The sequence below is a fragment of the Orbicella franksi genome, chromosome 10 (genome assembly GCF_964199315.1).
Source record: "Orbicella franksi chromosome 10, jaOrbFran1.1, whole genome shotgun sequence".
NCBI classification, from domain to species: Eukaryota; Metazoa; Cnidaria; class Anthozoa; order Scleractinia; family Merulinidae; genus Orbicella; species Orbicella franksi.
In genome coordinates, this window is record NC_138154.1 from 28240683 (window position 1) to 28255501 (window position 14819).

Below are 14819 nucleotides of genomic sequence, written 5' to 3' on the forward strand. Positions count from 1 at the left end.
ATCTTCTCCATCCTTAGCCATCCTTGTTCCTTTATGGTTTATCATTATGTCTTTGGTGTTTTTCTATCTTATTAAAGTGTTATTTGTCAGGTTTCCTGTACCTTCCGTATCTGAAGGTTTATTCTGTCCATTTGACGCGGTGAACCAGCTTTTTCACTGCAAAAGTACACAAAGGAAAGGTTAACAAAGATGGCCAGAGATAAAGTTCGATAGACTGTAAACAAGCAGACGCGGATCCATACCGGTTTCCACCGTTTTACGGAAATCGGTCAGAATTTTCATAATAAAAAAAAATCAATAGATATGTATATATTTTTAATAAAAGTAAACTGCAAGTTGAATCTCGAAAATAGTTTTGACATTTATTTTTTTATTTATTCTTTTTTGCCAAATACCGGGAATAGACAAGGGTCATAGACACGTTCTGGCGCCAAAATTTTAGCCGGGAAATCACTAGTCTCGCGACGGCGGTCACGCCATCACATCATCGCCGCGGGCGTCTAGGCCAAAATTAGATTTCCCCGGGCGATTTGCGCAATTCTGCTACTCGGTTAGCCTGTATGATCATTCAACGTCTTTGGACAACGACTTCAACAAGAGTGTGGAATACATAACAACGTCAAGGTGTCACAAATTACTGACCACTTCAGGAAAAAAATTAGTTCGGGTCTTTGTTAATAATGGTTGAGAGTGGACAAATTAATTTTACTGAAAAGTTATTTTCGTTCGGTATGCACACGCCTGGCTGACGTGATACCCAGACGTGTTTGTCTGGGCTGAAATTTGTCCTCTTTCTAATACTTGAACAAATGATTTATCTTTGCAGTGGAAACTCGTTCTAGCAATGGCTTTGAGGCTATTGAAAACATATTTACGAAGCACGATGTTACAGACGAGATTGACAGGACTTGCCTTGATGCACATTCATTACAACATGGACATTGACTTTGACGAAATAATTCGCAGATTTGCAAGGTCCATCCAAGGAGAATGGAACTGGCAAATATATTGTCTGACTGACTCAAAAAGCCAGGAAAGGGTACTTTAGGTAGTTAAAATTGAAAAGATTTCCTGGGGGAGCATGCCCCCTGACCCCCCTGGGAGCTTGCGCCTTCGGCGCTCGTTTTGCAGTAAATCGTTCAACATTTTTCCTAGATCCGCGCCTGCCCTGTTCTGTGCCATCTGAAACTGTAGTAAGTGGAAAAAACGCAGCGCAAACTACACGCGTTGAACATTTCTTATGTCCTAGTGCTGTGGATATCCAGGTGACCTGTGGTTCTCAAGTGTTAACTTTAGACTTCAGTATGTCATTAAGTAACGCTTAAAATGCCATACATTGTTCAAAAGAAATGATAAGCATCTAGTTCCTTGTTACAAATTCAATGCATTGTGAGGCAACAAGTGTTGGCAAGTAACAGTGCGATAAACTAGTGTTTATTGTCTTGATTTGGCATCAGATTCGTAGTCTTAAGCAGGGGTTTCATTAACATTTTCACAGGCGGGCAAAACCTCTTAAACTGAACTTCTTTATAAGAAAACCTTTCCTCTAGATGGTCATCCCCACAGCTGGTCAATTTGCCGACTGCCCAGCCCTTAATGAGACCCCTGCTGAAGTGGATGCAGAAGTCTCCTACACGTGAGGGATGTCTGCATGCAGGGAACAGTTTCTTAGAATTGCAGCAGCATTTACGTTGGAAATAAGCACAACTTATGATGATATATAAATATTAGTTTAGCCAGAATAGGAACTAAAAATTACTGCACCTTTCATTAACACACCAAGTCTACTCAATGGTTCCTTGTTTCCCTACCATCAATTATCTTAGTGGACCTCTCAGGAAACAGATGTTTATATGTACTTCAGTGGGTTTAAAAAGTCACGTCTGTGGGGTGTGATTGGTAGATTTTGTTTTATTTTGTTTGTTTCTGGTTTTGAAAGTTTCTTTTGTTGGCTTTGTAATTTGTGGGAGTTGCATTGGACTCATGGGTGGTGCACTGGCCTCCAGATTGACTGATCTGGATTCAAGCCTTGGCCTGGGACATTGCGTTGTGTTCCTGGGCAAAACAGTTTACTCTCACAGTGCCTCTCTCCACCCAGGTGTATAAATAGGTGCCGGCGGATTTTATGCTGGGGGTAACCCTGCGATGGACTAGCATCCCATCTAGGGGGGAGTAGAAATACTCCTAATCGCTTCATGCTACAGAAACCGGGATAAGCTCTGCCCTGATGAGCCACTTGGCTCTTGGGTGGACTTAACCTACCTTAGTTCCCCAATACAAATCTCAAATCTTGTCAGTTTACAACCTTAGTAAGTAACGTAACTATTATACCAGGGTAGCTGATTCAGCAAGAAGGCTGGTATCCAAAGGTGCCCTGGTAAATAGAGATATGTGCAATTTATAAAACCCTAAAAATATAATAAAGGTCCGGTAATACGGGCAACATTTTTCTTCAATTTGTCTCACAACATTGTTGCATTGCAAGTTGAAACACATTGTTGCGCGTATTACCACGTTTGTGACCAACTTGTCTCGCAGCAAAATACAGTGTTGCAAGTTGAGGCAACATGTTGCGCAAAGTAGACTCGAGTTCTACTTTCTGCAACAAATTTTAGTTTTGCTGTTCATATTACCTCTGAAGCTACAAGTTGTCTCGCAACAAATTTGAATTCAACGCTTGTGATTGGCTGTCGCGAAGCGCGGCAAACAAAACAAACATGGCGGACGGTGAAGGCCAGCGTGTGTTCGAAGTAGACCAGTAACTCTCGGAATGTCATAAATTTGCCCTGTACAAAGACCTCGAGGGCTATCATAGTCTTTGGGACACCTCGTTTGTCCCTTTAAAACAAGCAGCAAAACAGGCAAAAGGCTTGGAAGAACTGTCGCAAAAATACAACTTTTCGCCTAGCAATCTGAAACGAAACTGAGCTTCATACTGAGAGAACTTCGCTGGCACGGAAAATTAAGAAGAAAATGACGGCTAGAAATCGAAGAGGAAGTTTGTGGAAACGCTAAATTATTTGAAAGAACACGCCATCTTTATTTGCACACGATTAACCAATTATAGTTGGTGTAACCAAGAATATTATTTTGTCCTTAGTCTAGAGACAATGTGAGTGGCTGTAATTGTTTTGTTGGTATCTATATTCCTGTTTTTGTTTATCTTAGCAGCTTGACACAGCATGGGAACAAGTAGCACGTGGCAAAACACCTGATCAACAGTTGCTTACACAGCAAGCACATCAGTTCTTGGCCAGCTACCGGCCAGCAGCTCTTACGCTACACTTCAATAGAACTACAGTGGCTTAAACTGCGACACCTAGAAGATGGTTTGACAACGATCACAAACCTGTGATGAGGATTTTTGTTAGAACTTCTGTCACCTTCTGTTATTCTAGATGGCTCTTTTCATACATAAAATATTGTATAAAAAAAAAAAATCGAAAACCTAAGAATGCATAATGGTCAAACCAAAATAAGTAATATAAAAATGCCAGATGAGACCTGTAATGGACAATTGCCTGTGATTAAGGTTCTGTATTGTCCATGTTTGTGTGTGGTATTCATTCTCTAACAAGGGCAGTGTCCTGGCTGATTACAGTACATATATATGAAGGTTTTTGTTGTTACTTACATAAGATCTTATTGCCGAATGTCACCAAATGTACATAATTTTATCAATTGGATCTAAAAATTCTACAGAACAAAAAGAACCAGTATTTTGAGGGAGAAGTACAGGATCACAAAGATGGAAGAGGATTACAGTTCATGAAATTTGATCAAAATGTGTCAAGATGTCAAGAAATAAATACTGTCTAATAAAGTTTGTATACAGGCATACGTGTACTTATTAAAACATGATGACATATCAGCCAGGTAGTGTCCCATGTGGTAAGAGTGCTGGAACATTTTCCCGGCTCTTTGTTACTGAGCCTACTTATGAGGGAGATAAAGGAGGCCATATAGGACCATGGTAATTGATATCAGTTATACAAATCATGTATGCGGGGTTTGCAGTGCAGGAAACTTAGCTTTGTTCAGTAGTATACACACACACACACACATGTTGGCTTAAACATGGATTTTTGTTTGTTTGTTTTTTGCTCAGTTAAGGACAATGGTCATGAGTCACTTTTATTCTTATTGTACGTTATTTCCAATATTGTTGAGTTTAAGTTCGACACGTTGATCTTTGGAACTTTAAGTCAGTGTGAACAAAACTTGCTAGAAATCTAATTCAGACTCCTTTTTGAGTATAGAAAGTACAATTTGATTCGTTCTTAGATACAACCCACACTGTGATTGGTGTGACACGCGCACATGTATAACTCCCTCACTCACCGATCACATAGCCCTTCCAACCCCCAAGAGGAATTTTTGCTCAAAAATACTCAAGTTAAGAGAACTTTTCGCATTTCATACGAGTCTTAAGCCCCCTTTTTACACAACACAACACAACAACACCCCTTCACCATGATGCCATGCAGTCTTCAAAGAACATTTGAACAGTTTTCATACAGTTTTCATACTTTTTACCTTTAAAAATGTCGGACTGAAAAGAATGTCATAAAATGCCCATCAAATAAAAATATTAATTGCTCATGCAGAGACGCAAAAACCGTTCAGAAATGAAAGTGTTTTTTTTTGTTTAGTATCCTGGGAACAATAGCCGATAACTTGTCAGCTCTAATTTAATTTATTCCCATGTGAAAGACAAAAGTGTTAAGTTACCATTTGTAACTAAAGATAGCAAACACCTCGTGGGAACAAGTAGTGACGATTCGTCAGCTCTAATTGGATTTACTCCCTTGTGAAAAACAAGAGTGTCAAATTACCTTTGTAGCTATATTTGCATGCAACAAGAACAAAACAATCGTTACCTGCACTTACTATTGTAAATGTTAGAACTGTTTCTTATCTAAATAGTCTCGTCCCGGGGGGGGGGGGGTACTCCCTATAATGGCCTATACGGGGAGGCTCGGCCCGAAAGGGGTACCTTTTCAGGTTTCAGGTATATAAAAGGGTAGGGATTTCACAAGTTGAGGTATATAAAAGGGTAGGGAAATCGGTCATTTAGGTATTTAAAAGGGCCTTTAATTAAGATATTTCGAATAGACGTTACAAGGGTTTAGAAAGGGGGTGTAGTGTTCTAAAGAAGGTATGTGAAAGGGATTACCTTTTTTCAATAAAAGGATATAAAAGGGGTACGTTTTCTGCCAAAATGGTATATAAAAGGGTAAGGGGTTGGACCTCGGGGCTGAGCCTCCCCGTATTAAACTTTGTTAAATACCCCCCCCCCCCCACCCCCTTCGGGGTCTCATCTAAAAGATGTCCTAAGAACTAGAAGCGACGATTCGTGACTTCCAATTCAATTTACTGGTTGTGAAAAACAAAAGTATCAAGTTACCTTTGTAACTAAAAAGAAATATATCTCGTGCCATTTGCATACTACTAACTCAGGAACTGTTTCAAAACTCAAGGCTCATCTCGTTCACAGCTAGTCACCATTACGCTGAACATTATGCACTCTAAAACAACCCAATGTATGTATGTAATTATCACACTCTGCTCCAAACCGGACTCAAAATCACAAACCGCAACATACACGTCACTCTTTATTTTTCAATTACCAAAGTCCTTGTGCTTAATACAATAAAACGTTCAAGACTTCGTATACCTCACTTAAGTTATCTTGAACAAAAATAACTTCCTTTTTCTTCAACTACAATTCGTGCTGGTTATTAATGAGAATAAGCGAAAACCCTGATAACGTTGAGGAGAAAAGATTTCATGAAAACGTATCTTCTCATTCTAGTAGTAAACAAGAATCGTTATTATTGTAAAATCGTCACAGAATAATATCTTTTTGTTCTGTTGACGAAATTAATCTTTTAAATTAATCGCTTTTCACATTGAAACTTATCAATGAATGCTGAAATTAACGACACGCCCGGAACACTCATCACGAACTCTGCAGCAATATTTAGGTTTCAATACAACATCCAAACGATTTGAACCTGGCCACATTCCCAGTAGTGCATTCCGCCCCCCTAAAATGCAATAGTTCCTATCATAGAAACCACAAGACTCAATTCAAAAACTTATCTAATGGAAAAAGTTCACCCTTCATCGCATGCTCGTAGTTATATGCCAAACATTATGTTTCTTTGACTGATTATCCAGTTGCATATGATTATCAAACCCGCCCACAAAATCCTCAGCCTAACCCACAGAAGATGCCGAAGTAAGCCCAATGTATGAATACTTCCTCCTAGCTCTTTTAAAGAAGAATAAATATGGTCGTTCTGAATTGTATCGGGATCAAATCTTCTCACGTACCATTTACCTTTACAACAAAAAATCTGATTTGCTGTTTATAGTAGATCCAATCTGATTGGTGTGACATACATACATCTCTCACTCACTCACTCACTCACTCACTCACTCACTCACTCACTCACTCACTCACTCATCCATTGACCCGTCCATAACATACCCCGACGCACCGACTAAGAGGTAGTTTTTTTACAAAAAATAACTCAATAAATGAACCGCGCGGAATTTAATTTCATTTTTCATTCGGCAAAATCACAACGTAGGTATTTACTCATTCGGTTAGAGTTAAATACGTCGTTTGTTCGCCTACAAAGGTGGTTTTGAGTTTCATTGAATTACTCCCATCGACAGTTTGACGGTCATTCCATTCTCTTGCGGCGAAAAAAATTACGAAGAACTTGACATCAACAACGACTGAGTGCTGAATACCTTGATTAAGCAGCTTATATTTTTCGAGCGGCAAAATCACAAAGGAGACATTGCTGCCTTCTTGTAGAGTTTGATGCGTCCAGTGTTTGGCCAAGAGACTAACTTTGAATTTGATTGAATTCATCCAATCGACAGTTTGACGGTAATTCGGTTCTCTTGCTGCGAGAAATTTTATGAAGAACTTGACAACTGCGACATCAGTCGCGCGTTTGCAAAAATCCAACGGCTTTCGTCTTAAAACTATTCTAGCGGTAAGTCCAATTTTCGGCCAAGAAACTGGCTTCTCATTTAGCTGAATGCATCCCGTCGCTAATTTGACGGTTACTTAATTCTAATTCTAACAAATATTAGGATTCATCCACTACAGTCGTTAAAAATCATTTTATTAAAGATTACAAATACTATTCTTAACACTCGATTCAGCGTGATAAGAAAATCATTCGCTGTCTGGAATTTGTTGGAGATCAGAGTCCTGATCTTTCCCATCTGCCGGGCCTGTACTATTTGATTATTTTTCTAACAACGAATGATGTTCAAAGGTTCTTTATTGGAGCGTGCACTTGGTGCTTTTACCATGACAACAAACAAACAATTACCGATGGTCATGAGGCAGTAGACTGCCGAACCGGAAATTGCAAGTTATTAAACTTAAATAAATAGGAGTAGGGACGAATTAATGTTCTGCCAGTTCACGGCTGTCTGACTTCAGATATTAGACACACTGTAAAATAATAAAAGAAAAGACATCATGAATTAAGATTTGTTTAGTGGCACGATAAGAGATAAATGTAAAGTTGTATTGCTAATTTGAAGTTGAGGTCGATGTCGTACACGTTGTTATGATGCAACTTACGAGAAAAAACTGAAACCGCCATGTCAAACCGGAAAATATTTGATGGATTTTATTATATTGCAGGCTCGCTGCTGTTGAGGTTACAAACAAGTATTGGATGAGGTTTTTGTGATATCCGGAATAATCAAGGTCGAGGTACGTAACACTAACCGAGACCTTGATTATTTCGGATATCACAAAAACCGAATCTCATAACTGTTTTATTATACATTGTTTTAAAGAAAATAACGACAAAAGCATTATCGTACCGAACGCAGTTTATTTTCGACAAGCCATGTTCTTACGGGAACTTGACATTGCTGTTGGAAATCATGCATTGCGCGCGCAACCTACGGATTATGATTTGCTAACAGATTGTTGAATTATCTGTAGGTTGCGCTGTTTCCCAGAATTAACTGTAGGCTTTTAGCCAATGAGAAGACAGATAGTGACTACAATGTATAATAATATAGTTTCAATGCGTGCTGGAGTTGAATACAGAATAATTTTGGAGGTTCCCTAGGGGTGAGCCACAATATAGTACGCATTTACGGAGTTTTACCCACATTACAAAACTTCACTCCAAAGAAAAACTCACTTTCTAGCCTTTTTCTTTGAGCTCACTTTCTTCTCAAGTCTTTCCCACCGTCGGATCTTTCTTAACGTTTCTTCACTCCAGGCCTCTATCAAGCTAGTCGATGACAGGAGCAGTTTTTGTTTCGACGTATTCTCGTGGCCGCAAATCAAGAACACCTTTCCGGTCACGAGGGAGGAGCAGGTTAGGTCAGCGTTGCTCCAGATCTTCACGCGACCTTTGCTGATTGTAACGTTGTTTTGTCTGAAGACTCTGGAAACCCGTCCGCGGATTATAATGTCGTGGTTCTCGAGTCTTTCTATTAAAATGGCTTTGAATTTGATAACTGAAAAATAAAGTTATGTGCAATCAGAACTTTTATTAAAGGGGTCAAAAAGAATTCCTTGGGAATTGTTACCCCCGTTGGGGTTTAACGCGGGTGATAGACCCATTTCAGTGATTCCCAATCTGGAGGACAAAATAATGGCTGTTCTCTCCCCTGAGAGAAACAAACCTTTCAAATGCAAGACAATCTTATTGTTTTGTCCTCTAGCTTGGGAATTAACTGAAAGGGGTCAATACCCCAGAGAAAAAGACAGAGAGATCAAGGGCTACAGTTTCAATTGAGACGCAATTTTTAAATTGCGTGTCCCTTGCATTTCCTATATATCGTAAGGCAAAAAACGTCTACTCGAGTATGAAGTTTTCGGTTACATGCATAGATCAAATATTCTTGGCAAACTCCCCAATGACCCTGCAGTTAGACTTATTATCGACGCTAAAATACGAAGAAATTATCCTGTCTCGTTAACAAAACTCATGACAGACAACGACGGAAATTGAAACTAAAAAGGCAGAGCTGATTTTTCTCGAAAACTCTTTGTTTTTTTTGTTTTTGTTTTGCCCAGTTACAGTGTATCTGCTCTGGGGTTTACGCATTAACCGAGAGTGAGGTTTGAAATTTGACTGAACGTTCGAGGGTAATAAGTTGTTTAATATATGGCTGTTTGCTCTGTCTTTGCAAGCCCGTAATCGGCCCGTGGACATCATGGGAGAATAATACCCTACAGTTAGCCAATCAGAGCGCGCGTTAGATCGGCTACAAACACAAGCCATCCGGTATACCAAGTAATACATATTTACCTTGGAAGTACCTTTATTAAGGACCTCTTCGTATGAGCCCGGTAACCGGCAGTCTCGGTTACGGGGACGAATTTTGTTGTCTGTTCATATGGGAAATTTCTGCCCGGTCGACCGGGATTAAATTCAAGAAACAAAACCAAAATGGTAGAATATAAACTTGTATCTTCGCGACTATCGCAGCTTTGTTGACTCTTGTTACTTTACTTATACAGCTAATTCGCACACTTCTGAAGTGGAAACACATCCACGACAAAAATCACGCCATTTTGGCAGCAATGATGCGCTAGCGAAGCTATTTTGTCAAGAAGGTCACCCAGGCTGGCGGAGTGTTCATATGGGAAAATTTTCAACCTGGTTACCGAGATCTCGGTCTCAAAAAGCGAGATCTCGGTAACCGGATCAGGCCGGCTTCTCATCTGAACACAAATTTTTACGAAGGAAAGAGTGGCGAGGCGAGATCTCGGATACCAGGCCAGCCCGGTTGATCAGGCTCGCATATGAAGTGGCCCTAAAAGTCACAAAATTATATGTTTACAGACACAGAAGGCTTAATTAAGGATTATAAACTCGACAAACAAGATACACTGTGCGAACACCTTTAACTTATGCTCTCACCATAGTCGTAACGTCTGCTGGCATACAAGTTGTAATCAGTGGGTTGTCTGTCTTCGCATGAATTATGGTTTACAATCTCTATATAATTGGATAAAAGAATAAATAGTTAACATAGGTAATTAATAAAGCGTATTGATTTGATAGTTAAATAATCCTGTGAATTATATATAGATCCACTTAAATCTGACCCTGTGAGCCATTTTAGGATACAGCAAAGGTTTTTGGTTACTGTGGTTTTGCGTTCGCAGAAGGTGACAAGTTCAAAATTGAAAAATAATTTCGGTCTAATTTTGCAAAATATTGAAACACGGAACTACGTGAACTTAAATGTATAAACAGTACGATATGAAATTACTGCTAAATAAGCCTTTTATTTGAATGGTTACACAAACGAGTTAGGGATTCATCCAAAGTCAGAGCCACCTTGTACAACATAATAGACAGTAGCATATGAAGGTACTGCTCAACAGCTCATTTTCAACCGTAAAAAGTCACAAAGAACGGTTTTATCCACAGAATTAAATGTTGGCAGCGTGGTAGCGTTACTTAACAGGTTTCATTTGAATGGCCACACGGTTCCCCCATTTGAGTCTTTCTCAGATAGAAGCATATTAATTCTCTAAACGTTTGAGTAACAATTCACGAAGGGTTATTCAAATTTACGATGTGCATTGCCTTGGGGTAGGAAAAATATGTGATATTGTTTTAAGTTTAAATTGCAGTGCTTGGTAAAAATACTTTCAATTACTAAATATTTTTTTTATTCGAGAATGTAGAACATTTTCTTGTCTCTTAAGACACGCAATTATTTTCGGAAGAACTATTGTAGCTATTTGGCAACTTCAGGCGGGTTGCCAAAAACTTCAGGGAAGTGCGCTGTTTCAAGTGTGGGTGGCGGTTGGTTCTTACACAGAGGAAATACTCCATAAGTTTACAGAACAAAACTGCAATTATGAAGGCGTGGTTTCCTGTCAACGTAACAATATGACGTTGATAGTAAATAGAGCTTTAACAAATTTTCAAGAATACGTGTTTAGGGGTTGTGTCGAAATGGCAGTTTCAAGAGATAATTAAAAGAGTGTTTTGTTTCATCGTGACTCGGTTCTCGACTGATCTATGAAAGGAGTTTACACTTTATTATGAGATATTGAAACTCTCGATCGCTCATTGGTTGATCGCGACCAAAGAGGACCAATAAAAACAATGATGACAAATGATGGAAGAGTAAATGAAATAATTTAGGTCAGAGCTGTGTCTTGTAAGACAAGGCCGAGGAATTATCCCTATCAACGTAGGAAAATCAAATATTACTCGACGTGGTTCTTAGTGTTTGTTAAAAGAGCCACAGAGAAAAAATAAATTCATTGTGGCCAAAATGCAAACTAACGGAATCGAACAAACAGGGCTGAAACTATTTTCAAACGTGAAGCGAGCGGATGTTTTTGACCTTTGTTGCCGAGAGCTATTACATGCAGGCTGAAGCACGCGTAATTCATCACGTATTTTAAGTGCCGTCTCGATCCTTTTCATTGATAAACCATCCTCACAGGATGTGAACGGTTAGCAGTAAGCCAGACTAATCCCTATATATCGTTCAAAACGATGAATTTAATTTTTCCGCTTTTAAAGCCAGCTAAGAAAACAAATTTAGCAACGATTATTAAAAAGGTTTTGCCAGTAGAAGTTTCTCGAACAGTTCTTACTTGCCAAAACAACTTAACCAAATTTCGGACTTACACAAGTATAGGACTACTATCTTGCGAAAATTTCATCTTTTTACGGTACTCTTTCAAATTATTTACGGCCGATTGCTATCATTTGTTTGGTTTCAAGGCAATACTTGTAACAGAAGAAGCTTTGCCACCGACTGAGTAATTAAAAAACTCAGTTATTCATGTAAATCAGTCTTATGATTAGTAACGTTGATTAGATTACATGTAAAAGTTACAATGGCTTGGCTGCAATAATCATACATCATTTAAAATCGGCTAAAGCAGTAACTCAGTGGATAAAGAAGATTATTACATAACAACTGGACACTTACTTGTAGGCTTCGAGACTGTGACGAAGGAGTCTGGCTGGACACACACATTGTCTGAGAACTCGGGCAGTTCTTCACACTTCACAACTTTTTCCCAGGCCTCTACTGGTATAACTTCTGCACAGTCCGTCCTAATCTGTTTACACAAGGATCGGCATGGCTTAATGACTTTCTCCTCCTCGATTCCTGGTAAACATATCGGCAGGTAAAACGAACACATAAAAAACACAGCGTGTTTGGAACAGTTTGCGCGTTGTACCAGCGATCTGTACAACTCTATCGACCTGTTCGCCAAGGCTTGGCTCTGGTCACCGACTGCATTTGGAAAACGAGTTAGGTTGTACGGTAGAACACGGCGGCAAAGAGGTATGGAGATTTTCTCGCACTTTTGAGGAAGATCAAAGCGAAATCCATCTGCTGTATGAAAAGATATAGCGAGCATTACCAAAAGCCAAGCGTACAACATCTTGCAGCATACGCGAGTTCCTCCTCAGAAACAACCCGTGTGCTTTGAAGGATAGTCTATCTTTCGCCCGTTTGGTCGATGTCTTATATAAGCGTTTAGCTTAGTAAGGTATTTCAATTACGCTTGAGTAAAGAACTTAAGCCGGATAATGAATGAGAGTGTTTTTCAACCAGACAGATTTCCCCTTAACCTTTGCTCTGTTCGGAGCAGTTCGGATTATAGATTTAAAAAATGTCGGTCTCTGTGCGTTGTCTGAGCTTAAGAAAGGTTTGTGCAAATCCCATCAAATAGTCAAGGCAGTGAATAAAGACAAGCATTTTCCTCTCTTAGAGGTCGCCTCGCTCAAACATGGCGGGAAACGGATGAGACCACACCGCGTATGGAATCTGTACGAAGCGCTGGCGGAGATGGATTTAATGATTATCCTACGTATCTGGTAAAGCCGGTACGTCTATTGAGCACTGTTTAACTTTGACAGATGCTTGTAAGGCACACTTCGTAAACGCTACACGTGGCTAAGATTCCACTGACTTTCGTTTTCCGGGGCATTGGAATATTTTGAAAATTCTTTTCAGCACCTACAGTAGTGATTAGGTCGTTGTTAATTCTTGGATTACAATTGTAATTTCTAACGAAGGGACAAAGAGAGTGAAGCGTGCAAAGCCATGAAAAAGAACCTCTTGGCTTATAGTAAGAATACTGAAGGAAGGCGATCGATTTTTAACGATATTTCATCGGCTTATATGAGGATCACTTCGTCTCAAAAGGGGATTAACAGCAATTTGGGTTATCTTGTCTTTCCGGCCATGCGCTTAAACAAAGCGCTTTCTTAGCTTAGCATTTACAAAAAGTACATACATATTTTCAATTTTAAATTCAACAAAATGCAATCGATAACCAAACACAACAAATTTAATTGCATCATTGTCATAAAGATTGCAAAGACGGGTCTGTAAAGTTCACTATCTTATTCGTCCCACCTCCTGTCAGTTTTATCATTGTTACAACTAAAGGAATTTTTGCTTGGCGAGTTCATGTTATTTTCTGAAAAATTCTGAAAAGTCAATTCCATGATCAGTTGGAACACTTGCCAAGTTTTCGTGCATAGAAACGATATATTTTCCGCTTTGATTCTGACGGCAAATGAAAAAAATTCCCATCTGAGAACCGTGCAGACTGAAGGAAGACTCATTTGTTAATAGTCGCATCATGTGTTAACCCTATATGCCTACTGACATTTGAAGTTCTGAATATTGGCACGCGGAGTATGCAAGCATTTTTTCCCGAAGTTGATCATAGATGCCCAATTTTGGAAGCTATATCTCTCTTCTGTGACAGCGGCCTGTAACTGAAAGAGTTTGAACCTTCAGTCGGTTAGCTTTTTTGTGAGAAAATATGGTTGTACGGTTTCACGATTTGTCGCCTATGTTTAAAGTTTCGTCAAGCGTTGAACAAAGTCAATGTAAGACAAACAAAATTTCAAGAATAATTTTAAAAAATTACGACAGAACCATTCAACAGTTTTTGGGGCGCGTTAAAAACTCTAAAGTCGTGCTGACAAGATGAAGGTTCAGGCCCGACAAAGAAGATATGTTTTCGTTCCAGTTGACCCGATAAACATGCAGTGTATTATCTTTAGGATTTAAATGCCGCTTGGCAAGAAAAAACAGACATCCAGTTGATTATCACTAGTTTTACCAGGCTGGCAAATAAACACCTGGGTTTTCAGACTAAGATAGGAATTGAGACAGTTTACGACCCACAGATCTAAACAAACCAGCCGCTCTCACGTAACCCAATTCAGTGTAACATGACAGCTTGAAAATCAAACAGATCCGATGGATATCTTAGAAAGAATTTTCGACATTTCTTATTTCTCATATGCATGCTTCACAGTTGTAAAATGTTTACCATTTTCAAGATGGCAATTTTGCTTAGAAAAATTAGGATAACATCACGCTAGTCATTATCGGTCAATTTTCTCTACACGGACACAATCATCCGATCTCCAGAAACTGGCAGAAAACAGTCATGAAAATTCAGATCGTTCATATAAATGTTCTTTTCAGCACAAGGAAAATCCATCCTCGGACGTAGTTTCGAGCTAATAGCAACATTGCAAAATAAAGAAAACTTGATCGTGCACAGCAATTTCATTATCAGCTGTTAGTTTATTTAATTTTTTAGACGCCCTGTAAAAAAAAGCTGTACTCCTGATTTTACAACTAGACTATGAGCCCGAGATTTCTATCGCGCCGGAGTCAAGTATCAAGCGATAGAAATCGAGAGCGAATAATCTAGTCTAAGTCTACTAGTCGTTCAAAACTTTATCTAAATTCTCTTCAAAGACACTTCGAAGACGCAAAGAAGCGGCCGCCATTTG

The 14819-nt window shown here is 39.2% G+C and overlaps 1 protein-coding gene across 1 annotated transcript; it reads right to left on the reverse strand.

Annotated features, from left to right (window-relative positions):
- Positions 1-7049: 7049 nt before the first annotated feature.
- Positions 7050-12626, reverse strand: LOC145499971 (secreted frizzled-related protein 3-like). Its single transcript, XM_081479488.1, has 4 exons — positions 11974-12626; positions 9930-10007; positions 8196-8517; positions 7050-7486 (listed from the first exon to the last, which is right to left on the reverse strand). Exons 1-4 carry the CDS (start codon positions 12434-12436, stop codon positions 7471-7473), a joined length of 879 nt encoding a protein of 292 aa, XP_081335614.1. The 5' UTR covers positions 12437-12626; the 3' UTR covers positions 7050-7470.
- Between the last annotated feature and the right edge of the window lie 2193 nt (positions 12627-14819).

Excerpts from the sequence above, each read along its gene's own strand:
- LOC145499971 (XM_081479488.1), bottom strand. The coding sequence starts at position 12,436 with ATGTTGTACGCTTGGCTTTTGGTAATGCTCGCTATATCTTTTCATACA. Across the intron at positions 10,008-11,973 it reads CACAGTCTCGAAGCCTACAA|AGATTGTAAACCATAATTCA; the intron begins GTAAGTGTCCAG and ends CCAATTATATAG. Across the intron at positions 8,518-9,929 it reads CAGCAGACGTTACGACTATG|TTATCAAATTCAAAGCCATT; the intron begins GTGAGAGCATAA and ends TTTATTTTTCAG.